At 46.3% G+C, this 26,999-nt stretch overlaps 2 protein-coding genes across 2 annotated transcripts; both read left to right on the top strand.

Moving 5' to 3' along the window:
• The first annotated feature begins 4,025 nt into the window (after positions 1–4,025).
• TAPBPL (TAP binding protein like) lies at positions 4,026–8,452 on the top strand. The gene is made up of 7 exons (XM_032198858.1): positions 4,026–4,125; positions 4,242–4,484; positions 5,218–5,499; positions 6,108–6,449; positions 6,630–6,953; positions 7,669–7,761; positions 8,104–8,452. Exons 1-7 carry the CDS (start codon positions 4,077–4,079, stop codon positions 8,121–8,123), a joined length of 1,353 nt encoding a protein of 450 aa, XP_032054749.1. The 5' UTR covers positions 4,026–4,076; the 3' UTR covers positions 8,124–8,452.
• Positions 8,453–19,500: 11,048 nt separating this feature from the next.
• SCNN1A (sodium channel epithelial 1 subunit alpha) lies at positions 19,501–26,295 on the top strand. Its single transcript, XM_032207451.1, has 13 exons — positions 19,501–19,518; positions 19,726–20,099; positions 20,521–20,776; positions 21,620–21,807; positions 22,588–22,688; positions 23,358–23,521; positions 23,859–23,957; positions 24,128–24,245; positions 24,530–24,608; positions 24,920–24,977; positions 25,105–25,160; positions 25,676–25,751; positions 25,972–26,295. Exons 1-13 carry the CDS (start codon positions 19,501–19,503, stop codon positions 26,293–26,295), a joined length of 1,911 nt encoding a protein of 636 aa, XP_032063342.1.
• The last annotated feature ends 704 nt before the right edge of the window (positions 26,296–26,999 follow it).

Here is a 26,999-nt window from a genome sequence, read left to right as displayed (position 1 = left end):
GGAGAGGGAAGACAGTACAAGGAGGTGGAGGTCACTTCCAGAACAGCACATACCCACCTAGCAAATGCCAGCTGGTAGCCACTTCATATTTTACCTCTCATTTAACGCTAGAGGAGAGCTGTGGGCTGGTGTCAGATGCAATCAGTTTAATCAGAGGAGGCATGCCAAGCTAGCTCAGTGTTGATAGTCCCACTCATTAATAGAGTCAGCAGAAGCTTTTGGGGAGCTGCAAGAAACAGAATTTGCCTGAGCATTGCGTGAGCATAATGCTGGCTTAGTGTAAAAAGAGAGGCTATGGTTTGGATTCAGCAAGTCCTTAGGCTCCTAATTTAAGCTTGGAGCTTGACTGATGGAAAGTTCATATAAATAAGGCTGACAGATTTTGTGGTGTTTCCTCTCGTTGGAAGAATTGGAACTGAAATGATAGCACCATGGAAATCAGAGAGGTCAGAGCAGGGCAAAAAGACTCAGGGCAAGAGAATGGGAAGACTGGAAAGAAGAAAGGTAAGTGGTTTGGTTAGAGGACAGCTGACTAAATGTGGGTGTCATGGGGAGAGGCAAATGGAGAAAGGTAAAAGGGCACAGGAATGGAGGGAAGAGGGATGTGGAAGAGGTGATGGGGCTTCAAATACGCTAGGAGGAAATGTTTGAATTCAAGAGATGCTAGGAGGATAGGGGTGACATTTAGAGCAGCAGAGACCTATGGGGATATTAAGGGGAATAGAGAGATTATATTATTTGGTTTCTACTGACAAAGTAAGATGAGCCTAGTGAACTCAGTGAACTGCAGACTCTATTTTGAATTGTAACTTTTACAGTGAACCTCACTCTGTGGCACAACCTCTTTTCTGGGTTAGAATATTCAGCCAATGTATTGTTGAAGTGCAAGCTAAGAGGCCACTGTGAAACCACGAAGAGCCTCCAGTTTTGACATTCCTGTGCACTCACCATTTGCTGCCAACAGCAGATTTTCTGGATAAATGCTTGGAGAAGGGGCTGGAAGCTCCCTATCAGTGTTATACATTAACACGGGATGATATTTCTTCAGGGGTGAAAGGGTAGGTTACCTACTGACACGTACATCCAGGCTGGACTAAGAAATTACTCTCCAGGCCTCTATTTCCCAAAACCAACTGAACCCAGATAAGGTGAAGTTTATCTGTACAATGTATGTTATTTTGCAAAACTGTGTAACTCTTTGTTGCTTTCTTAAGAATAATAATAAAAAATATGGTTAAAAAATGCATCAAAATCCATGTCTTATTTTGTTTTCTTAGTTTCATCACAGTAACATTAGCTTTGCTTTCTAATCAGATGTGGTTCCTGTACCCTCATATTCATTACTTTCATCTGCTCCATTCGGTATAATTTTTCTGGTTGAAGACTAAGGCTATGTATCAGCAACAAGTATTTTTATCCTTGGCCTTGTCCTCTTTGCATAGTCACTTTATCCTTCCTTGTTAAGTTATTTACCTGTATGAAAAACTTTCTCTTCTAAAAATTAATTTTCTAGATTAACATCACATTACATCTACAAACAACTGAAGAAGAATTTTCTTTGACAACCTATCTCCTTATTCATCACTTACATTCAATAACATTGTGACCATTGATCGTAGTAACCACAAAGATCTTTTTTTTTCCTCCTGGGGTGCAATTTCCATGACCGCTGTACATCCCTCACAGCAATTCTGGGCTTCTCTCACATCCAGTTCCATCACTGCTATAGTCTTCAAAGACTTCTCTTATTTCCTGTATTTATTTATTTGTTTGTTTGTTTGTTTCCCTTTTGAAGCAAAACCTCCAAGTACTGTACAGACCTATTTTTATTCAGCTTCCTGCTTCATTTATATGTAAGCAAATTATGATCACGTGCTCCAAATTTATTTTTAATGACCACCTGCTCTATGACTTAACTGCTATTTACAACTAACAAATCTTTTGTAGGCTCAGTGACTGTTTTGTGAAGGAATTTGTCCTGTCATGTTGAGACTTACAGGCCTAAGCACCACTATGATTATCAGAGATTATTCTCCAGTCATTAAACGTGAAATTAGTTTCCCATGGTAGCACAGCTCCTACTGGGATTTATCACCCAGTATTAGCACTCTCTCTACATATCCAATTATGAACTGGAGTTGTTCACAGTTGTCTCTGAGCTGCACCACAAAAAAAGCACCTATTTTGAATTTTTTCCTCAGTTTCACCTAATGCACTATTTTTGTTCTTCATTTCTATCAGTCTGAACAGCAGGATATTTTAATACCAGGGATGACTGGTATCCTACCATATTTGTTACCTGCAGGATAGCTAGTTTCCACCCCATGTTAGTTGTTCATATTTATTTCATACAAATATCTGGAAGGGAGTTAAAAACATAATGGAGCCAAAGGCTCCCTAATAGTAGCAGCTAATATAAAGAAGGGCAATGGCAGCAAGATGAAGCTTGGGGAGGTCCTATCTCAGTGCCCTCTGGTCTCACCCCCTTCCCAGGACTGAACTCAACATACCTTTGCCTGCCTGCCTTGTCTGCTGTGATTCTCTTACACAATTACGATATTCTTCCCCTTGTTGTCTAGACTTCTGCCCGTTGATACCTCTTTATCTGTCATGATACACCTATTTAACTGTTTTTGGTATTCCTGTGTACAAAAATAGGTACACTGCTCTCTCCCAGCAGTTGCATCATCGTCAAAGAGATCTTTTGCATGTGATACATACACTGTAAAATTATATTTACTAGCTAGCTCAGTAAGACACACAACATTTTACTGGAGCTGTTTCCTTTACCCAGGCCAATCCAGCATGCAGTGTGTTGCAGCTTTGGAGACTGGAAAAGAGTCCCAGTTTCTGCAGACATCTGGAGGGATTTGATTACACAGAGCTGTCAGGGGTGACTTGCTGCTCAGAAGGACAAACTTTGTCACAACTACTGTGTTCAGGCCACTCTACAGGCAGTAAGCCACGACCCATTTCACAGACACAGCTTCCCCCAGCTCCTGGGTGCTATTGGCCAAATCAGCTCCTTTAGGCTTGAAATGCAGTTTTGGCCACACTGGCACAGCAGGGAGAATTAATATTCCTTGTGAGACTTTTCTAAGAGGGACTGGAGTGGTTAATGAGGATGGGGTGGGGATGCAAGGGGTAAGTGCATATCAGGAGTTAATTGGAACAAACTGGGGTGGTTTCACTGTTGAGCAGGTGTCTGTCCAGCACAAATCCTGCCAGGGCTGGGCTTCAGGAAGTTGTATTGGAAGAGATGGAGAGATTGCTATCATGTTTGCTGCGCATGCGTACGCATGCTTATAGCAGGCCACAGCAGGGCTAGGTTGTATTACTGCAGGGCTTGAAAGACAGAGGAGAGGAACAAACCACCAGAGGAAAAAAAAATGTCATTTTCTCTCAGTACATCTGAAAGATGTGAAAAAAGGCAGTAGTTAAAATGTCATCAGAGCTCATCCATTCTCTCTCTAACAGCTGTGCTCTGGCTTATTTTTTTTCCATGATGTTTTTTCCCATGAAGCAAGGGCTGACTTGGCAGCTTGCGGCTCCACAGCCACAGAGCAAAACAGCTCCCGTGTGCTTCATGGCACTTAGAGAAGGATCCACAGGGGGAAAAAAAAAAAAAAATATATATATATATATATATATACAGCTTCAAGCTCCTAGCCTCTCACAAAGCTAAAGTCTTCTAAAAAGCAAGAGTACAGAGACACAGCAGCTTTCACAGGGTGTTCAGTGAGCCAAGGGTGGTGAGAAAGGCTGACATAGCATTGACTCTTAAAGAGGTATCCAGCAAAAGCAGCCTTTCTTCGGGGTTTGGGGATGCTTCTTAATCCCATTTCCCTGCTGTCTCAAGCCTTCAGCATTATGCCCTCCTGTTAAGACTGCTATGCTTGGTAAAGAAAGAGTTAACAGGTTTAATGGAGTTGTGCTTTTTTTTTTTTTTTCCTTCTGCTTTGTCAGAGTGAAAGTGAAATTAAAACCACGAGTGCTGCTAGCAGTCTGGGGCTGGGGCTGATTCCTGTAAATTTTTCTATGTTTCAGCCGGCTGGAAGCCCTTCCCTGGGTGCAACATGATCAGAGAGCTCATCCTGTGCTGCTGCGTGCTGGCTCTGCATGCGGGTGAGTCGGGGTCGGATCCTGTGCTTCCACCCCAAAAAGGCTGCACCCTCAGCGGGGCTGGGAGAACAGCCTGGAGGAGGTTCATGCATTAAACTGTTTCTCTTCCCTCCCTGCAGGCCCAGTGGAAAATCCCACAGAAGTGCCTCAGTATCGCAGGGTGGATATCGTCCTGGACTGCTCCTACGTGTGGGATGGAGGACTGCTGCATGGCTTCGGTGCCTCGCTCTCCAAGCACCCTGCTACCCTAGTGCTAAGGGGTATCAGCGTCAGAGATGACGGGAGCTTGGGAGATGTAACTGACTACAAAGTCCCACAGGGAACTCCTGACTCCTCTCCTCCCGTCATCTTTGAAGCCTCAGGTGAGTGGGAGAGCTGGGTAAGAGAGCTGCCTCCAGGGTTTTGACCATTCACATGCACCAGGCCTGCACAAAAAATCCCTTGCCAAAAACAACTGAGTAATTATGCCACTATGTGTTGTTATTGCAACGTTGAGCATTCCTATCTTTTGTCATTGCTAATATCAGCTTCTTGGTAAGTGTGCATGAAGCTGAGCTGTCCCTCTCAGGGTCAGCAGCAGGTACTGGGAAGCACATAGGTCACTTAATGGGTGGTCATGTAAGATGCTTGTGCCTACAAGTAAGCCTGTGCTTTGAACAAAAACACATACAGCCTGTCCCTACATCGAGCCACTCCTGCCTTCTTGCCACACTTTCTTTCCTTAATTGAGAAGCTTCAGTGTCCCCTTTGCACCTGGATTCAGGCCCCAAAAGAACAAACATTGCAAGTTTTCACCAGGTAGTTCACATATACTTTGTTGAGCTAGCTGAAGGAAATCTGTTCTGCGTATTCTCCTTTCCTAACAGCTTCCTTTGCTCACAGTGAACTCTGTGTGGGAAGAAATAAAACCAGCAGACTGAGGGATGTAAAGAAATCACAACTAACCTCTAACTTTTCATATTCTTTACTGGCCTTCATTTGATAAGCCTAGCCTTGCATTTCTGCACCCTGACTGGCCCCCACAGCACATCTCATCCTTTTACATTGCCTTCCTTTCGGACCTGGATGGCTAAATATCTCCCTCTCTCCTCACAGCCCAGTCGGTGTCCATCCCACACGCAGAGGCCCTGCTGCACATGGACTGCAATGGGGAGGAGATGAACTGTGAGCTCTCCCTGTACAGCTCCCGGCAGGATGGCGAGGGGCCCTGCCAAGCCTCCTGGTTCATGGCCACCCTGCAGCTCTCCGGTGGGATCAGCATCGCCCTGGTGCTCAGAGGACCCTGCCCCGGCGGACAGGAGGAGGAGGGACACGATGCAGTGCTGCACCCAAAGCTGGGGATTCCTGTGAGCAAGGAGGGGACGTTGCTGACCACAGGTGACCAGGAGGCCAGGGGTATCCCCACAGCATGAGGGACGTGAAGGAGGGGAGCCTGCTGTCCCAACAGCCCTGTGACCCACCTCTCACCAGGCACTGAGGGCTGCCAGAGGAGTTGCTTAGAAAAAAAACAGGTCGTGCAGACTCCTTTTATAAAGGTTCTTCCTCGGGGACAGTCTTGCCACCCCCTGTGCCTCCTCTCTGAGCTTTCTATGCTCTGGCTCCTGAGGATAGCATAGAATCACACAATGGTTGAGGTTGTCAGGGCCCTCTGGAGGCCATCTGGTCCAACCACCCTGCTCCAGCAGGGACACCCAGAGCAGGTTGCCCAGGGCCATGGCCAGGAGGCTTTTGAAGAGCTCCAAGGAGGGAGACTCAAGCAAGTGCTTCAAGACCCTGGCATGCACTTGGTGTCTGCCTGTTTGTTCACCTATGAACCCCACCAGGCTGGCTTGCTCCATTCTTCAGCCCACATGGCCCCTGGGACACCACATAAGGTGCCACCTCTGCATGAGGACACCACTGCCCATGCATCCCATCTGAGGGTGCCTTTTTTAACCACATCTGCTTAACTCCCCACTTGCCTGTGTCTCTCTTTCTCTTTCTAGTTGAATTTCAGTCATCATCAAACAACACTTCCATGCGCACACGTCTCGGCGGCTCTGTTACCCTCGACTGCCGCTTTGCCTTGGCCCCCAGCTCCACGCTGTCCTCCCTGGAGTGGAGGAGGCAGCACCGAGGCAGAGGCCAGAGCATTTACCAGTACCAGGTGGGGAGCACAGGCCCTGCAACGCAGCCAAAAGTCCACGTGGACTTGGCACAGCTGCTGGGGAGCGGAGACGCATCACTGAGCCTGCAAGGAGCGACTGTGGATGACGAAGGGATGTACATCTGCCTGGTGTCCACCGCACAGCACCAGGCCCAGCACAACATCCAGCTGCTTGTGGCTGGTGAGGAAGGCAAATCCATGGGGGTAACAGCAGTGCTGTGTTCCCAGGCACTGAAACTTCACTCAGCACCCTTACTCGCTTGCTCCCAACACTCGTTGTCACAGGCAGCTTGTGGGTGGATGGCACTCGTGTTGCCTGCTAACAGTTAGTAAGTCTAATCCCTGTTTTTTCCCTCTCCAGAGCCCCCAAGGGTCCGTATGCTTCCATCAGTGGTGTCATTCGAGAGCGATGAGACAATTACACTGTCCTGCATCATTGCTGGCTATTACCCCCTGGATGTCTCAGTGAGCTGGACACAGAGGTCTCCTGAGAATGAAGCAGAAATCCACCTCTCAGACACACGTTTCTCCAGTCACCGGCAAAGCCAGGATGGCACCTACAGCATCACCTCCTACCTCAGCCTCAGCTCTGCCACAGCGCAAGTACCGGCCACCTACACCTGCCATGTTTCACACACGGCTCTGGAGGAGCCCATCTCTGTCAGTGCCCATCTGAAGGCACCAGGTGAGTGTAAGGGGTAGAGAAACAAGTCCTTTGCCCTGCCTGGACCTCCTGCCACCTCATTACCCACCACAAAGATTAAAAATTCAGACGCTTGCCTGTTTCTTCCTGCTCTCCTGGTTTCCTCTTGTACTCGTCCTCTCTTCCCATTCACTTTCAATCCCTTAGCCTGCATCTCAGCCCCTGAAGCTTTTCAGGGAGAAAGTATCTAATTTCCTTGAGGGGAAAAGAATTTTTATGACCAAAAGCTGAGCAAGAGAGCAAAACTTTGTAGCACATGGGCTGGAGCCCACTTGGACAGACACAAGAGAACAGCCATGACCCAAGGAGTTAGGAGCCTAGCTGGAGCTGATGTTCAGCTGGAGACTGAAGCTTCTCAGGAGCTGTAGTCCCAGCAGTGCAACAAATGCTTCTCCCCCTTGGAGCTGATGTGCAGTTGCTGCTGTTCTTGCTCTTCTTCCTAATGGGTCATTGCTTCTATGTATCCTTCTGACCCAGCAGGGAAAAGCAGGCAATGCTGCCATTTGACAAATTACGACACATCAGTCTAGCCAGTATAACTGGCCCTGTGTCTGTGGCTTTAGTGCACGTGTTTCGTGTCACATTGGTGTATCTGACAAGAGCACGTGCTGTGCGGGCTTGTTGAGCTGTGACAACTCGCTGTCTGCTCAGCTGCTCAAGTGAGTGTAACATCCCTGATCCTCCTCTTCCTCTACAGAGCACAAGGGATGGGAAGGACTGGTGGGGATGCTCATTGCCACTGCAATTTTCATCGCTGTCCTCTTCGCTGTGCTCAGAAAGAAAAGAGCAGGTAGGAGGTTAAGCACTGAGCCACTTGCCTGGTATGGGAGATGGAGCAAGGGACATCTTCCTTAAATTGGCAGCTCGGTGTCACTGCTGGGGAGGTCCTGCTGCCCTCTCCCTTTCCTCCCTTGCCCCTGCAGTGTGCAGGGCTACCATCCCATAGCTGCAGTCTTCCTGCCCTTCCAACGCCTCTTGGCAGGGCAAGGATGCAGTGCTCTTCTCCATCCACTTCTGGTGGATCCCTGCACAGGGTGGTGTTCTGTACCAGTTTGGTCTTGCTGAATCTTAGGTGTGTTTTTTGTTTTCTTCTTCTTCTTTTTTTTTTTTTTCTTTTTCCCCTCCTTTTCAGCTAAGCCGAAGTCTGGGTAACTTCTAACAGTTTCGGAGTAAAAGAAGCTCTTGTGTCACCCACCCGCCCTCCTTTGTCTCCCTGCTCTTGACACATCCTGCTCCGGAGAGCCAGCCTTGACCAAATATTGGATGGAAGATATTGGTCTGTATGGGAATGGTAGGACTGCCCTTGCTGAAGGAGCTGAGTGGCCATTCAGAGACAGAGGCTGAAAAGAAACACTGGAAAATGTGCCTTCATCTCAGGAGGGCAACACTGATAGCTCTTTGCTGGGATGCCATGTTAGATGGAACATGCATGCATTTTTAGAAATTAACATTTTTCAATTTCAGGGAAAAATAGTTTATATATATATATGAGTGTTTGTATTACTGTATGTGTGCATGTGTCTGTATAGACGTGTAAGTACATGTACATGTTGTAAATAGGTATGTGTCTGCAAATTTGCATAAGTACATTTAGGTAATAGTAAGCTTTTTAAGTAAGATATTTATTTTTTATGTATGTGTATGTTTTATCTGTAATGTTGGACAAATAACTAGGTACTTCAAAATTGGTACTTCAAAACGGTTAACCCTCAAACTGGGGTAAGTGATGGCTTAAACTGATTCCATGTCTAGCAATCAGAAAAATACGATGAAAATTCTCCACTGAAAAATTATAATATTTTTTTTAATAGAAATTTCACTGGCAGAAGTTTATAAGGTGGAAAAGATCTGTGGTTCTGTAGTTGTGAAAAAAATAGACTCAATTAAAAACCGTTTATGCCTAACAGGCAATTTGAAGGTAACACTCAGAAATCTTATATATAACCAATGGGAATAAATAAATAAATAAATAAATAGTAGAAGGAAGGTTTAGATGGAAAGAAGGTTAATGGCACACGAGTTAGAACTTATGGAGCATACACGAAGCATACAAACTGATAAGGACTGCTTCAAATATCTGGGGGGAAAAAAAATGGATTGCTGCAACTGCTAAAGGCTCTTGGAAGATTTTTTTCAAAATATGTTGGAAGCCAAGAAATTCTAGCAACAGCCTCTTACCAGGTGGATATAAGTAAAGCTGTTAACAGAGATTTCAGATGGAGACTTTTTGATACAGAGAAGACAAATCTTTGAAAAAGAAGTATCCAGATTACATGAGGAGAGTAACAACTTTCTAATGTACCTGTGAAATAAGGAGGGTTTTTAACAGCTTTTATTAAGCTTAAGTATTTTCAGATCAGTAGGCCAAGATAATTTGCATCTCAGCATCAAAAAAGATTGGGTTGAGAAGCTGTCTGGTCCAATGGAGTTGGATATTTAAACATCCTGGAACACTAGAGAAATTCCAAGGTATTGGAAGAGCAAGTTGTGCCAGTGTTCACAAACAAAAAGCAAGACAACTACATGACTTGTAAATAGCAGTAGTCATAGTTAAGACAGTGTGAAGTTAATACAAATCAGCTAACAACAGATTCAAAAATGAAAATAACATTAATAATTTCATGTTGCTTTATTTTTTAAAAAGTTGTGAGAAAAATAATTCCCAATTTATTGATTAAATAATACATTTGTTTGATAAAAATACTTATGCAGATTTAACAAACCAATGAATTTGTAAACCAGCAAGACATTCTGAAGAAAGTAATGATACTGTATGTCCGCATCATAATTTGCATCATGTATATTAATTACTGCCTAACAAACAAATGACAAAATTTAATTGTCCAAAAAGAAGTCTCAGTCACTGCTGAAAGTGTGTGCCTCTGCAAGAGCTGATGGTGATCCCAATGATTTTCCACATTTGGATCAGGAGATACAATTATAAAAATGATTGTTGATAAAAGTTGCAAATGGCAAGATAGGTAGCTAATGTGGAAGGAGTCCTTTAGACCCACATGAACCACTAGATGTTCAGCAATGCTCATCTGTTGAGTTGATCATAATCAAACAAGATGAGATGTTCCATAATGCTGGTGGCATCTCCCTGGGTACTGGACCACCACACTGTCTCAGTGTTCAAAGATCTCAATAATCTATCAGTCACTGTTAGTAACCAGCATGCCTAAGAGTGACCATTGGAGGAATGTAACTGCTGGCAGAAGCAGCTTTTTCTTGTAGCATTTCCTCTTCATTTTTTTGATGAATACCCTCACTCCCAGAGAGTGCTAATCTGGAGCTTTTTGCACTGCCAAGTGTATTCAAAGCAACCCCCAGATAAGGGATGAGTGTTTGGATGCAGGCACATGGCAGCATAGCCAGGGAGGAAGGACAAAGTGCCAGGAGCAGGAACCTCATTTAGAGAAGTCCCTTCTGTTTGTGATTGAGAACACCGAGCTGGAAGCACAGCGAAACCTGGAGCTGCCACAGCTGTCTGCAGTGCAGGTGCACACATTTAAAAATATGTATGTGTTGAAAGCTTGGAGGTGGTACAGAGTTAAATGACAGGAACAATTATGAAGCTCAGAAAATGCTTTCCAGGGAGGCATTTTGAGACATTACTCTGATCTTACTAAGACAGTTTCTCTTAACTACATTACAGAAGGTAGGGTACTGATGGCACCATAACCTGCAGAGAGATGCAGAATGAGAACCAAAGGCTACAAGTTACATTTAGGCATGTACAGAGCAGAATAAGACATAATGTGCCCAATGGTGAAGAGGATCGTCCTAGCTGCCTGTCAATAAAAATGGTAGACCGTCTCACAAAGTCTTCAAATACAGGACAGATTACTGTTCTGAACCTGTTCTTTAACCAAAACAGTTAATGACCTCAGTTAAAAGAGAGATTGGTCTCTTTATTTAATAAAATGCCCAGGCCTGTGTTGTGTCTGAAGTGTGAGCTGGTGATTTCTTTGCCTTTTTGGCCCATAAAACAGCATAAAGCAAAGAAAAAGTAATAGAAAGATGTAGGAGATGCACTGGGAGTGGTTGTATCCCTTGTGAGGAGAAATATACTGTGGCACTTGATTTTATTCCACAGCATTTTCTCTGATGCTCCCCACTTATGTCCCTGTATTACTGTGCCCCTGAAGTTTTCAAGCTGAATTTAAACCACAAAAGTCAGACATATACCCTAAAGGAGAAAAAAGTAATGCTGAAAAATAAAGTGATGCTATGTTTAACAATAACATTCCTTACATTTAAATACAAAATGCTTATTACAGAAAATACCACCGAGAGACTAAAAGTTTGTCAAAGATAAACTTGATTGCATTAGAAGGATATGAATAATTAATACTGTATGTTCTGTGTCTCTGGGAGACAGCCACACTGCCTTCCAAGGTCAAATGTGCAGTGGCCAAGTGCCACGTGGCATCAGTGCCTGCCCACGTGAACTGAGAGGTAGGAATCTGTTCGTCATCTGATTAGCTGCTAGTCAAACCAACCCGCTATAAGGTATGTGTCTATACAAACAAATATCAAATGTAGATGTTTTAAATTAATTCTTTAAGAGAATTGTTTAATGTAAGGTATGAAATTTGATTGGGATTTTGTCAACCTGTAAAATGTAAGATGAAGTTCTCTGCACTCGAGTCAATACAGGACTGCTTTGGGTCTATGACTGTGCTGTACTGTGAATAAAGACAAGCCAAAACTTCTCATTTGGTATTGAAATATTTGTCACTGTGAACAGAGCTGAGCACAAGATTATCACTTCCACATAGGTTCCCCTTGTTCAATTGTGCCTCATTCAATTTAACCTAGCAAAATTGACCCAGAGATCTAACTACATTGGTTTAGATGCAGTTTATGAACATAGCTAAATTTTGGCTAGCATGCATCTCAAAGTGAACATGCATTAACTAGAAGGCATGTGTAAAGTATTTGAATTGACTTTGTGTTCACTTCAGCCTGGCAGTGTACATCATAATCCAGAGCAACTGAGGACATTGCTTCTCTGGAGCCAGACTGCAGCATGGGTGCCCTGTTCAGTTGAAGCCCTTTTCTGGAATATGGCAGACACGGTGTATGAGTGGTCAGTCATGACCCTGAAGGACATGTGCAGGCCCTCACCAGCCCTCTCCAGCCACACAGCTGCTGCCTATATGTCACAGTGTTCCCGTTGCAAGGCGCCACAGTAAGGACAGACTGAGCAAAGGTTGCTTTTAAAATCATGGAGATGTCACTCTTGAAACATTTGAGAACGACATCTCTGGAAATATCAGGAGTCCACCCTCCCTGGGCAGTGCTCATCCTTACTTGTAACCACCAAGGCCATCACAGATCAGGCTAGGAAGAATCCTTCTTTCTGTGCATGAAGTGTTACAGCTGAGAGAGCCGTCCTTCATAAAGCTTATTTCCAACTCGGAACCAGATGCTGAGGATGAGAATCTTCAAATTCCACCAGTCACCCTGCAGCTCTCGTGGACTCATAACAAAGGGCCTAATATATGGGAATGATTCAGAGCTACTACCTGTCTCCCATAGTCCACCAGTCAATGATGGACAGTACTCATTCAAGCCTAGTGTGCAACAGGAAACAGATTTCTACATTGACCACAGAAACACCAAACTTCTCCACATTTCCCCCAACAAGCTGCAGGTGGGACAAAATATCAGGGCAAGCATTCATGCCCTCCTACTGTACTCGTCTTCCAGATCAGAGGCTTGAAGCAGCAAGCTCTATTCCAGGAACATAGCATTACAGTCCTCATAGTTATTTTCAACAGCTGGACAGCTCTTTTAGTAGAGACGGTCATCTCACAGCTATACAGTGGCGGCTTCCCCTCCCCAGAACTGGCCTTTAGAAAAAATGCCCCTGTGAAATGGCCCTTTCTCTGCGAAGAGCATGAAATGCTGGTCAAAGAAATGTATTCATTAGGGCTGTGTTTTTGCTTTTCTCAGTAAGAGTAGTCTTCTGCATTGATCATTTTCTCTGGTCTATCCTTCATCTGGAGTTCACTAACAGAAGCATGGTAAGGTAGAACAGGTTATGAACCTCCTGATCTCATGTAACATTGCATCCAAAGAGAGGAGGAGAGGGAAGGGAAGGGAAGGGAAGGGAAGGGAAGGGAAGGGAAGGGAAGGGAAGGGAAGGGAAGGGAAGGGAAGGGAAGGGAAGGGAAGGGAAGGGAAGGGAAGGGAAGGGAAGGGAAGGGAAGGGAAGGGAAGGGAAGGGAAGGGAAGGGAAGGGAAGGGAAGGGAAGGGAAGGGAAGGGAAGGGGTTGGTCTTGTCTTATCCCAAAGCTTATCCAGCTCTTTTACAACCACACCCTAACTTATGTTCCAGGCAAAACACTTCTGCAGATCCCCAACTCCACCTTTTCAAACATCAACTTTCAAAGAAATGATTGCCAGAAATGCAGGGCAGTACTGGACAATGCTGATGGACAGCTGAGGAGAGGTCCAGGTAGGATGGGCCAACAATAAGGAGCAGCAAGTGAAAGGAAAATGACTGCAAAAAACATGAAAGGCAATACTTCATTGTTTTAAGGATTTGTGGAATAACTTCAGTCTTGCCTTCTGTGCTCCAAATTGTCTGGCATGAGTCATCTTCTGGAAGTTATATAACTTGCTAGCATATATTGCAGTATCACTAGGCTCTGCAGGCCTTCCCACCACTACCAGGCGCAATCTGTGGGGGCAGGAGGGCATGGCTTTCTTTTTCTTCTGAGTTCGTTTGTTACATTTCCATTCAGCTCCCTTTTCTATCCTCATGATCAACTCTGTTTTTCAGCATTTTCTTTTCCTCTTTTTCAAACACTTCTTAAGTCATATGTTTGCTTAGTATTGATTTCTTTATGATTTGCTGTTTTGTAATTCTTGTTTTATACATTTATATATATACAAATGGTTCTCATAGACCCACCCTCCCATGAAATACCATCAATACCCTACTAAGTTCTTAGCATGGAAGATCAATTGCCAATAAATATGCACAGCACCGTATCAGAAGGTGGGCTGCAAATGCTTTGAGACCCTTTACCGGGCATTTGGAGGGCAAAAGGCCCTAGAGTCTGTGAGTTAAGCTCTTTGCCTCATCAACCCTTACAGAGCTTCGCTTCTTTTTTAGACTGCCTGTTCTGCCTGATCTTTTGAGGGTTGGTTCATATTGACTGGGAAGACAGAAAACTTCCCAAGCAGAGGAATGAGCAAGTTCAGACCCCATCTGAACTATTAAAAAGGATTTGGGAAAGGGGGGTGATGTCTTCTGCCCATCCTTTTGTGAAGGGTGTGATGGGATGTGTTTCCTCAAGCCATTTGGCTATGAGATTTGGCCTTACCAGTAAAAGAAACAAAAGATTTATAGATGTGCTTCTTTAATTAAAGACTTAATTTCCTGTGGATTCCCTTTTTGAGGGGCATAGCTGCTTATATTCTAAAGGAGGAGACGATCACCAGAACCAGAAGCAACATGTAGTCCCTGCAGTAAAAGTGACTGAGGAGGACACCTGGAGAATTACGTGGTGCAGCATCAAAACTGGAGGTAAACATAAACTAGGTTGCCTTAACATCAGCTCAAGCAAAGCTGCAGGTGGGCAGCAGATAGCATCTGTGTCTAGCAAGCAAAACTCTGCTGTACTGTGCCAGGTGCTGTGCTGTGCTCAGATGGTGACTAGGCACAACAGCATGATCCTTGCTGGCTGAGGAACAGCTGGTGTCAAGAAAAACTGGTCTGAGGTGGCTGCATCTGCTTCAGGTTTCCAGGAACAGGCAGAAGAGATCATGAAAAGGGTGGGGATGCAGGCCCAGGGAGTCAGCTGGTTGTTATAATGGTTATATTGTTCTGTTTGGAATGAGGAAATCAAAGATCTCAGCTGAGCAGGAGAACGATGGGGCAAAAACCTCAGGAAATCTCCATCCTGATCTCCCCATTCATTGACAGCCCCTCAGGACACAGCAGACTGGGAACTCACTGGATTTGATCTCACAGACAGGTGTTAGTCTTAGCTATGCCAGTGGGAGACAGTTTTCATACAGCCCTTTCCACATTTGATCCTATTGCAATTGGTTGACACTGAGGTCCGTATCTGAGGAGCTGTCAGTCTGGCTGAGTCAGCCTAAACAAAACCCTGGGTTTAGGAAATATGTGGCAGAGGCAGAGCTTGAAGTCCTATTTTCATTTCCCAGTCATTTTCAGGTCACCAGCATTAAAGGCAGCAGCTGATTTGGACTTGTACAAAGCGGTGTGGCTAAGGTACGTACCATAGGGTCTGGTGATTCAGCTGCTTCAGCACCCAAATGGATGCAGTGCTGGCAGGAGGCAATATCCCTCATCCTGCAACACAGACCACAGATGAGAGAGAGCTAAGTATTTCAGCAGCTAATTCAGATTTGTATGAGGACCTATATAATCTCTCCTCCAGGCCTCTTCAGCAAAGAAAGAGGATCCACACAGGTCTTCTGGGGTTCACTCATGCTAACTTCATCCTCCTAGGAAGAAAGATGCACTTCCTTCCACAGAGTTTCAAGAAAGATTTTCTCAGACCTACAATATTAATTCCATGATCTCTACTCTATAATCTCCCACCTCTCATTCTGAGAGAAGGGCATAATGCTCACTGCTTCAGTTTTTCCCACAAGTCTACCTTTTGCATCAACAGAATTGCTCTCTGGAACCACTCTGTTCCTAGAAAGTAGAAATGAATAAACACACTGACAAGGAGCCTCCTCAGGACACAAATATGTGGGAACGAGTACATGGACATGCTCCTGCTGCCTTTGGTACCAGCGGTTTTTTGGAACAGATACCACTGCCAGCTAGCAAAGTTGAATTAGTAGCCAGGAAGAAGGCACTCAACAGCCCACTAGACTGGTTGGCAAATCCCTGCTGGCTGTTTAATAATGATTCTCTTCTGCTTCAAGTGAGTCCATGGATCCTGGGTAAATAATTCCTTCCTGAAAAGCAACAGCAGTACGAAGTGTAGCCTCACATCTAACCATCTTTACCAGCTACTAGGCTGGTGTTTCTTTGGTCAGATGCTTCAGTTAAACTTATAGCATCATCTGTGCTGCTACTCCTTGACATTTCGGGTTACTAGCTTTAATACAGAAATACATAATCAGCTGTAGATAATGCAGAAATAATCTAGAAATAATTGCTCGCCTCTACCATGCAATGGAAGGAAAAGCATTGTGTGACATTGTTGTATATATACTTACAGAAAAGAACTAAAATGATCAAAGGTCTTTCAAGTAGTTCAAAAATGTGTATAATTTGTTATGGATGCAATCCAGATCAAAGTGGATGTAGACCAAGAACTGCAGAGACAGCCTTTTTTTTTCTCCCACCACAGTAGCAGTGCATTGCATAACAGAAAGTTTGTCTTATTTTAAAATATTGTGTGCATTTCAGATCATTATCACATTCTTACCTGGGCAGCTAGGCGACACACCTGATAAGGAAACATTTCAGATTTGATGCCATAAAAAATGATTCATGTTTACTCAAAGGTTTCTCAGTAGCTATAAAAAGCAATCATGTATTCAGCTTGTGAAGATGTGATATTCAGAAGCACTGTCCACAACAGCGTGCTTCCCATTTCAGCGGAGAAGAACCTAGAGTAAAACACCTGAAGGGAAAGGATCTTCTCATTATAAAGCTCCTTGGATTCAGTACTTTGGTAGAGGTAAAGTATACGTGATGATTTAAAATTTCCAGAAAGAATTTGTAATGCTTGATGGAAGATCATTCATCCTAGAGGAAAACTTGGACCATTCATCCTGTAATTGCTGAGCCTGAATCCTCCTGCAGTCCTCTGAGGTGTGCCACAGCAGCGGGTAGCATCTGGCAACCAGAGCTTCTCACCAGCATGAGATAGGGGAAGAGGAATTGCTTCAATCATGGCTAAGAGCAACTGGAAATTATGGAAGAGCCAACAAATGTTGTTTTTTAATTCTTTAGAAGAAAAAAAAATAAAATATGTGAAAAAGCCTCCTGAAAAATAAGTATATCTAGATGTGTATGTGTATATTGAGAAACACAGATACATGATGTATGTAATTTATACATATATACATATAAAACATACAACACATACACCCATGCTCTAATTAGTTGTTATTTTTGTCCAAACTGGCAAAGGACAAAAGTTCTCCCAAGAAACCTGATGATAGAGATTGTATGCTATGACAGATAAAACTGCTTTAGGCTGTCATTTGAGACACCAAATCAGTCGAGATGTTTGAATTTTTAATTTTTCTTCAAGCCAAAAGAAATTTTTTAAATGCCACTTACCTTTGCTTCACAGCCAGCAAAAAGTTTCTGGACTTCCTGTCCTGTGTTTCTGAACTCAACTGCAATGATCAGCTGAATATAGTTTAAAATGCTTTTAACTACTGCAGAAATCATAGAATGCCCAATTATCAGCTCTGCCAAACTGGGCTATAGTTGTTTTGTGAGTGCCACTAACTTAAATTAGCATAAAATGGGCATTTCAGAGGCATTTTTTACATTTTTGTTTGTTTGTTTGTTTTGTATTTATGGCACGATTCCAAAAAGACTGATGCAGTTTTAGAGGATGGTCCGTTAGTGTAAATGAGCGTAATTTCAGGAAATTATGATAACGCAAACCAAACAAGTTATAAACACTCTATGAGGCTACTGGATTATAGCACCTGAGGTTACACTGGTGATTTAACTGCCGATGTTCTGTAATTGTTACATGTCTGTATTTGTTCACATATTTTAAGGGAGTGTACAAAGCTGAATCAAAATGCTGATGTGCACCTCTGGGGACTATCCCTGTGTATCTGAGTGCATAAAGCACACAAATGGCACAAGAGAGAAGAGCTCACATCCTTCTCCTAAATGTCACCGCCTATTGGCACTGCTAGAGGTGGGATATAGAAAAGAACAGACCGTCAGTCTGATCCAGAAAGGTATTTCTAACGCTCTGAGGAAGCTGCTTTGTAATAGGCATTTAAGAACAATATTCATTCCCTTCCCCCCATCCCTCCCACTCTTTGCAACTCATTTTCCTAATGATAAGAGTTTAAAACAAATTGCTTGGTATAACAAAGTTTACAGTGGCAGAAAAAAAATAAAATACGCTTTTGTTTTTTGACACCTGACGTAGGTAAGGGAAAGCTCTTAGCAGTGGCTATAGTTTTGTAAGAAGAAGCTGTCACGAGGTTGCTCCTGGCATGCTGTCACTTATGCCAGGCTCAGAAGTGTACTCCGTGCCGTTTTCAAGCCTGGTATTTTGCAGCGTGGAGAGGTCTAAGTGGCTGTGTCACTAACCAAAGTGCTGCTCATTCCAATGAGGATCAAGATTCGGGGACTGTGAGAGATGAATTGGAGCAAGGACTGATCTGAAGAAAGGAAAGAAAGAAGTGAAAACTTAAAAACTGTGCTAAACTGGGAGAATGTAATTTGGAGAAATTATTGGGAAAGTGGTTCCGCTGCTACAAAGGCAGTGAGTCATGAGGGATTCCCAAGCACATTTGGTTACAGGTGGTCATTTCCATGGTCTGAGGAAACGCTGCAAAGGTGTTAGGTAACAACGAGAGGCCTCGGTTTCCCAAGCACAGCTCAGTGAAACACGTTGCCAGCAGTGGCTGGGCCAGCTAGATCTGGATACGGGAGATTTCTTCAGTTAATGAACCGGCAAAGGCGATGCTACCTCAAGCGTATCGCCTAGCCCCCTGCGAGCCTTCTCCGCCCCAGCCCTCGAGCAAAATTCACCCCAAACTCTCTATCCACCTTTGCTTTGCGAAATCCGGCGCTTAGAGCCTCGCACGAGCCCCGGGGCGCTGATGCGACGGCGGAGCCCGGCGGTGCGGCGGGGCCCCCCTCGAGGACCACCGCGGAGCCCCGACGGGCCGGGCCCTCGCTCCTCTCTCCCCTCTCCCCTCTCCCCAGACACGGTCCTGCCGCCCCCCCTCTGCACGGGGGCCCTGCCTCCTGCCTCCTGCCGTCCCCACGCCCTCGGGACGAGCGTGGCCAGCTCCCTTTCTGCATCACCTCCCTTCGCCGGGACGCCGTGTCCCCGACGGCGGCGGGAGGGGGGAGCTGGGAGGGGGGACACGGCGTTCCCTGCGCCCTACCTGGCCGGGGCAGGGCTGCTGGCTCCGAAATGGGGGCGCAGGGGGGGTCCTGAGGGCACAGCGGGGTCCCGGCGACATCGCCTCGCCCCCCGACGGCGCCGCCAAGGTGACCCCCTCGGGCCGGCCGCGGACACTTGAGAGTTTAAAGAGGCTTTTCTTCCCCGGGAGCGGCGCAGGGGGGGGGAAGGGGAAGGAGGGGTGGGCGGGGAGAGGCTGGCAGGGCAGGAGCCGGGCGGGGTGCCGGCTCCAACTGGAAAGGAACCAGTCCCAGCCCAGCCGGGGAGGCTGCGGGCGAGCCGGCAGCGCCGGGCGGCAGCGCTGGGGGAGAGCCACCCGGCCCCGGCCCCGGCCCCGGCCCCGGCCCCGGTCCCGGTCCCAAACCCGGCCCCGGCCCCCGCCGTCGGTGCGGGACGGCCCCGCCATGGGCACGGCGCCGCAGGTGCCGGGGGGCTGCGGGAGGGGACAGGGGGACCGTCTGCGGGGTGCGGGGCTGGGGACCCGCAGCCCTGGTGGGGTCGGGGAGGAGGGGGGGAAAGCAGCGAGGGTCGGGGTAGGTGGGGATGCGGAGCTGGGTTTGGCACAGAGCGTGGCTTGCCGGTGTTGTCTTGCAGGGGTACCACCAGCTCGGGCTTACTTTGTGCTGCAGGGTGGGTCTGTGAAGACGGGGAAGATGCCAGAAGGGGAGAAGACGAGGCAGTGCAAGCAGGAAGCGGAGCAGCAGCACAAAGAAGATGAGCGGGAGGGTCTCATCGAGTTCTACGGCTCCTACCAGGAGCTCTTCCAGTTCTTCTGCAGCAACACGACCATCCATGGAGCTATCCGCCTGGTGTGCTCCAAAAAGAATAAGATGAAGACAGCCTTCTGGTCCGTTCTCTTCTTTCTCACCTTCGGCTTGCTGTACTGGCAGTTTGGGATCCTCTACAGGGAGTACTTCAGCTACCCTGTCAACCTCAACCTCAACCTTAACTCCGACAGGCTGACTTTCCCTGCTGTGACGCTTTGCACCCTCAATCCATACAGGTAGGAAATAGTCCACCAGGGCTGTCAACTGCCTCTACTTTTGTGGGTGTAGGATAAAAGCATGTACTCTTATTCTCCTCCTGGTCCTCGAGTGTCCCCCTCAGTAGGAGTGCAGGTGGAAGGGACACTTCTCTAGGTCTCTGCTGCTGCAGGGCATTCACGGTAAATTGTGTTAGTTTAAGGTGCTCTACTTAGTGCTGTGTGTTAGTGGCTGCACTGTAAACTGCCACAGGGCAGAAGCAGATGCATTTCCTTATCTCCTAGAAGGAATGGTGGCCTCCAGCAAAGGTGATGAATTTTCAGCTGTCAGCAGGAGTGACCCTAATCACCCCAGCAAACTTTTGCTTGCCACACGTCATACTCAGAGCTGTTTGTGTGTGTCCAGCCCTAAACCTGCAGGTTCCTCTCTCCCCCTGTATAGGTACAGTGCCATCCGGAAGAAGCTGGATGAGCTGGACCAAATCACCCACCAAACGCTGCTGGACCTTTATGACTACAACATGTCTCTGGCACGGAGTGACTGGTCAACGGCGTCCACACGGAAGCGCACCTCAAGGAGCCTGCTCCATCACGTCCAGCGCCACCCGCTGAGACGGCAGAAGCGTGATAACTTGGTCAGCTTCCCAGAGAACAGCCCCTCAGTGGACAAGAATGACTGGAAAATTGGCTTTATTCTGGTGAGATCCCAAGATATCTTCTGTCCTGCCCACGCCAGTCTCTGTCTAGGCACTTCTGTCTTGTTAGATGCTTGGTCATGCCCTTCCCCATATAGATGGGCTTTTGTTACTGGCTTTTGTTAATGACAGATAAAGGTAGAGCTGAAACCTTTGCTAAACATATTGCTGCTCCCCAAGTCCTGTCCCTGGTCATGTGGGCCACAGGAGACTTGCCCATCTTTTCCTAGGTAAGGCAAGGAAACCTTGTCCTTCCTGAAGGCTACATCAGTCTTTTAGAGCCATTTATTAACATCAACCACAGTGTGGCTCAATAGTAGTCAAGGGGACAGTATTGCATGGCTGTGGGCCATGCAAAATGTGGTCAGGTCGTATTTGCTCCTGGGCAGCATCTCCTTCACCCTAGGGTATCTGTGTTTGCATTTTAAAAGGCACCGAAGGACTGAAGCTAATTGCTTGCCAGTTGTCTGGAGCTCTCAGGGGATCACCTGTTTCTCTGGACACACCCTGAAGGAAGGACTCCCCATGCTAGAATTTAAAGGTTCTGGTTTTATAACACATAGGTTTTAAGTGCAGTAGATTCATAACTCACTACAACTTGCTGTCTCTCACTCAGCCGTGCCCACTGACCTGGTGTTTAAATTCCACCGAGGAGCTGCCCTGGGATTGCTTTTCCCCATGCTATCGGTTGCCTTTTTATTGAGCACAGCAGCCCTACAGAGCTCTTCTGCTCCATTTCCCAGCTGTGCTGAGGGAGCACAGCTGCTTTCTCATGGTCAAGACTTCCCTGACACGGATGTTTGTTTTTTTTGTTGTTTTTTTTTTTTTTTCCTTCTCTTTTTACAGTGCAGTGAAAACAACAAGGACTGTTTCCATCAGGTGTACTCCTCAGGGGTGGATGCAGTGCGGGAATGGTACAGCTTTCACTACATCAATATCCTGGCACAGGTGCCTGATGCGAAAGCCCTGGATGAGTCTGACTTCGAGAATTTCATTTATGCCTGCCGCTTCAATGAAGCAACCTGTGACAAGGCGTAAGTGGTGGAAACATCCCACTGTGTATTCCTAAGGACACCCGGATTTTGTGCCTGGGTCCAAGGAATTCAAGAAACCCAGATAGAGAACTTCTTTCCCAAGGTGGGATTGTCTTTGTCCAGGTCCCGTTGCCTCAAGTGCTAAGACTCTTGAGTCTTTCTTGTGGGTTGTGCTCACCAGAGTCACAGTCACTGTTACCTGAAGCTATGGACTTCAGAGGATGGTTTCTCTTCTTTTTCTCCTGGATTTCACACAAACTATACTGGCACAAACCCCAGATGTACAATCTAGGAGTCTGGTATCCGTGCTGAGGGTGATGTGCAGTGGTGGAGTGGTTTGTTTCAGCCCACATGCAGGAGGAGGAGAAGAGAAAGTTTTTACTCAAAGACAGTAAAAACAATATCACACTTCTCTCCTGCCGCCATTATGGTTCAGAAGCCCCAAAGAGGCAGTGAAATGAAACCCATCAGCAAGGGAAGAAAAGGGGTCCAGAGAGCTAAGAGCTTTGTCAGTATTAAGAATATAGTAATTGCTAGTACTGCTAAAATCCATCTGGGCTAATGACTGCTCATGATATAAAAAACCCATTGTAAAAGCCTGTCCAGCTCGAGGACATTTTCTACAACATATTTTGATTGTTTTTTCCTGTTCAGGTTAGTTTACATAACAAACACTGCCTGTCTGCTGTAAGCCCCTCTTTGTGCAGGTGAAAAAGAGAATTGTTCCTTTCAGGTCTCACAGCCTATCTCAACCCGTGAGTATTTCTGTTCCCATCACAGGAATTATACCCACTTCCACCATCCCTTGTATGGGAACTGCTATACCTTCAACGACAACAGCAGCAGCCTGTGGACGTCCTCTCTGCCTGGGATCAATAACGGTGAGAGGCACTTTTTGGTGGCACAATTTGGCTGTTTTCCCCATGGGGAGTTGTCTGGCAGGCTGGAGGAGATATGGACAACCAGCTTTGCTTACCTTGGTGGTGGCATATCGCAGCCTTGCTCTGTCTCATCCAAGTTCTGTTTTGACCTGTATGACCTGGCTGTGTCTTGTACATGGATGCCCTTCACTGCTGCCCCACTGGAGTCTCTTTCCCCCTTTAGTGCCTGATCCTTACATTCATTGCTCTCTCTGGACTTGCACTGGCCCTTACTGAATTTCTTTATTGAGATCTAAGAGCTTAGCCTTGATCTCCTCCTTCCCCACTTACCACTTCCAGCAGCTGACCTGTATGTGTTTCTAGCCTCCATTAAGCCACTCTAGGGCCAATCCTCAATCTTTTTCTTCTGTCCAACTCTAAATCTCTCTCTCTGTTCCCAGGTTTGCCTTTTCTAAGCCACAATTAAGAAATCCAGTTTCCTCTGGCCTCTCCTGGATCCTCCAGCCTTGTCTCTGGCCTCTTTCCAGCCACCCTCCCATTTCTGCCCAGCTTAGGTTCAGTCCAGGGTGATGTTTCTCTTCCTTTACCTCTTACTGACATGGATTTAATATTCGTGCTCTCTCTCCTCTCCCACGTGATGACCTCCCATGTTCTTCGACGTGTCCTCAGGTCTCTCTCTGGTGGTGCGCACTGAGCAGAACGATTTCATCCCTCTGCTGTCCACGGTGACAGGAGCCAGGGTCATGGTCCACGATCAGAATGAGCCAGCCTTCATGGATGATGGGGGCTTCAACGTGCGTCCGGGCATTGAGACCTCCATCAGCATGAGAAAGGTGAGGAGGCAGCAGCAGGGGTGAGAGCTGTGGATGTGAGGGTATGGGCTTCGGTGTGGGAGGTTTAACTTGGATAGATGGAGATGGTTTGTCAGGGACTCTATGTGTTTAAGGGAGAGGATTAATCACGTGGGGTGAAGGGAGGGGAAGAACAGCAGTTTACTGGACTAGATGAGAGCATTTGGTTGCATTTTATGGGAGGACAATGAAATGGAGGAAAGCAGGAGGTGTCAGCATCCAGAACTAAGCATAAGGAGGCGGGTTCTGATGAACAAGCATGGAAGTGTAGAAGGAGAACAGCAAAGTAGTTTTGTGAAATGACTATTTGATGTTCTAGGAGATGACTGTGCGTCTGGGGGGCAGTTACAGTGATTGCACAGAGGATGGCAGTGATGTGCCAGTGCAAAACCTGTACTCATCCCGCTACACTGAGCAGGTAATGCTTGATCACTGCTTCCACGCCATCTCGTTTCCCCGTATTCCTGGGATGCTTCAGTCCTGTAACAGGCACACTTGTCCATGGGCACTGTTAATAGGATGATGTGATCCAGGCTACAGTGGCTTTGGTTTCCTTGTTCAACTTTTTCCACATCACCTGCCTTCCAGGTCTGCATTCGTTCCTGCTTTCAGCTCAACATGGTAAACCGCTGTAGCTGTGCATATTATTTCTATCCCTTACCCGCTGGAGCAGAATACTGTGACTACACTAAGCACGTAGCCTGGGGTAAGTACTCAAGGGACAGGAGGAATTATATAGTAAACCTCACACACACCTGAACCCGTTTGCTTCACCTCATGCCCCAGTAACTCTCTTCATTGTATGCAATGAGCTTCCCGACTTTCTGGTGTGGGACATCCAAAAGACACTCTTCTCTTGGATGGTTGGTCCCTCTGAGGCTGTGGAGGGAAGCTTTCTTTGGATTCCCCTTGCTGTTGCACAATACTTTTTTTTTTTTTTTTTAAATATGTTTTGTGAACTTATCTGGATTTACTTTCTCTGCTGCCCAGGCTACTGCTATTACAAACTCCTGGCTGAATTCAAAGCAGATGTGCTGGGCTGCTTCCACAAGTGTCGGAAGCCTTGCAAGTAAGTTTGTCAGTCAGACTGGCAACTCTGTACTCCCAGGGGTGTTGGAAAGCATTCAATGATGAGGGCAAAAGATTGAGTCAATAGCTGAAGTGCAAACCTGAATGATATTTCTCCCAACGGGAAGCCAAAATGGCTGAGGAGCATCAGTGTCAGCTCTGGGGTGAGCTCCTGAGGACTGTGCAGAAGCTCTGTGGGAAGTGGGCAGAATTTCAATATGGCAGGGAGCTTCCAGGTGTGAATAGGCATTGAGAGACCTTGCCTTGTGGCTCTCACAGCTTCAACAGCTAACAGAGTGTCTTGTTTTACAGAATGACAGAATACCAGCTCTCAGCTGGATACTCTCGCTGGCCTTCTGCTGTCTCAGAGGTAAGGAGATGGTTTCCTGGCTCTGCAGCACTGCTCTGACCTCCAGTTTAGTCCTTCCTCAACTGGTTCTAAACCTACAAGAGGTGACTGGGGTCGTATAACACAATTTATTGCACTTTCGTTTCAGGATTGGGTTTTTTACATGCTTTCACAACAGAACAAATACAATATCACATCCAAGAGGTGAGAGACCCTTAACCTTAACAGAGCTTTTATCAAAAGCAGAAGTAGCCCTAGTAGATGGGGGGTGGGTAGGGAGGTCATAGTTTAGATTTAATGGCTGATAGGAAGAGATATTGCATGGACCTGTGGACAAGGCCAGTGGATTTAAATCAGTGGAGATAAACTGAGAATTTGCCAAAGACTGGGAATCCAAGTGAAGAGTCTGAACATGATCTAGTATGAAAATAGTAAGCCTCAGGCTGCTGCCATGTGGCTTACACATGTCACAATAAGGGCTAGTGGAAGACTGGGAAGGACTTAGGACAACACAAATGCTAGTTTGCAGTGCAGTTTCAGAAGTGCAGTATAAGTATCAAAGATTGTTTTTCATGCAGAAGGAGAGCGGAGATGGAGAAAAGCTTCTGGGTGGTACATGCATGAGGACAAGGGCTGGAAAGCGACAGAGAAAATAAGCTTAAAGAAGAAATGTAAGGACTGCAGATTTAGGGTTGTTCACCCCCATCTTTCCTTAACAGGAATGGAGTTGCCAAAGTGAATATATTTTTTGAGGAATGGAACTACAAGACCAACGGGGAGTCACCAGCCTACACGGTACATATTTTATTTACTATCACATTCACCCACTGCACCACGATGTCCCTCTGTAGGGGCAGGCATCCATTCCAGCAGCACTGCTGGCTCAAAAATCTCCTCATGTGGCAAGATGGGAAGAACCCCAACAAGTGGCATCAGGATACTACCAGTGGGAGCAAGCAGGGATGCAAAAAGCTCCAACAAGCAATCTCCTCACTGCCCGTTCTGTCTCTTGCAGGTAGTAACTCTGTTGTCCCAGCTGGGGAATCAGTGGAGTCTGTGGTTTGGATCCTCTGTCCTGTCCGTGATGGAGCTTGCAGAGCTGATTCTGGATTTCATTGCCATCACCTTTATCCTGTCCTTCCGCTGGTTCCGCTCCCGGCAGCGGCACTCGCCCCCAGAACCCCCTCCAAACAGCCACGACAACACTGCCTTCCAAGACGAGGCATCAGGACTCAGTGCTCCGCATCGCTTCACCGTCGAGGCTGTAGTGACCACACTGCCTTCTTACAACAGCCTGGAACCACACAGTCCCAGCAGGGATGGCGAGGGACATGAGTAAGGTAGTGGTTTATGCCACAGTTCAGCTAGGTGGCAATCAGACCAGAGGCTGCAGTATCTCTGTGGGACCTTTCTCTTTGGGATGCCCTGCCTGGATCAGAGCAGAGGACTGCACTGTGGTTGACCTATGTTAATTGCTTTCCCTATTGTACGATAATTCTTCAGTCACATAAATTACTATTGCTCTGGGGATCACCAGGGATGACAGTCAATCTAGTGTTTGTATGGGGGAGATGTTAATTTGGTTTACTTACAGTCCTTCCATGTGCACACCTACACGTGCATGCATGCTTTCTTTTCCCTGCAACAAGGATGCTGCCACAGCTCTCATCTGCTGTTCATTAAAAGAGGTTTAGCACATGTGACTGGCCTTCTCTGGAGTATGGCAAGGTACAGAAATGGAGTCTCAGCACAGCTATAACACTTTCAACAGGCTGAGCCTCCTTAAGCTTTCCCTAAGGTTGAAAACTGGTTGCAGTTTCCTGATTTTTAATGGCCAGTTCTGATCCTAAGACCATGCTGCCCTCTCTTCTCCCAGAGGAGGAGCTGCTTGTACAGGCCTGAGAGAGCTGACAGCCACAATCTCAATCCATATGATCAACACTCAAGAGAGGTGGTTGATGGTTTTAGCTGCTCCCAGGTCAGGACGAAAAGGGAGAGCAGAATAAGCTCTCCCTTTTTAAACAGCCCAAATATCACTGTTAG

Source organism: Aythya fuligula, chromosome 1 (assembly GCF_009819795.1).
Source record: "Aythya fuligula isolate bAytFul2 chromosome 1, bAytFul2.pri, whole genome shotgun sequence".
In the NCBI taxonomy this organism is placed as follows: domain Eukaryota; kingdom Metazoa; phylum Chordata; class Aves; order Anseriformes; family Anatidae; genus Aythya; species Aythya fuligula.
Note: the sequence above shows the minus strand (reverse complement) of the source record. Positions and strands in the feature narration are given on the sequence as shown.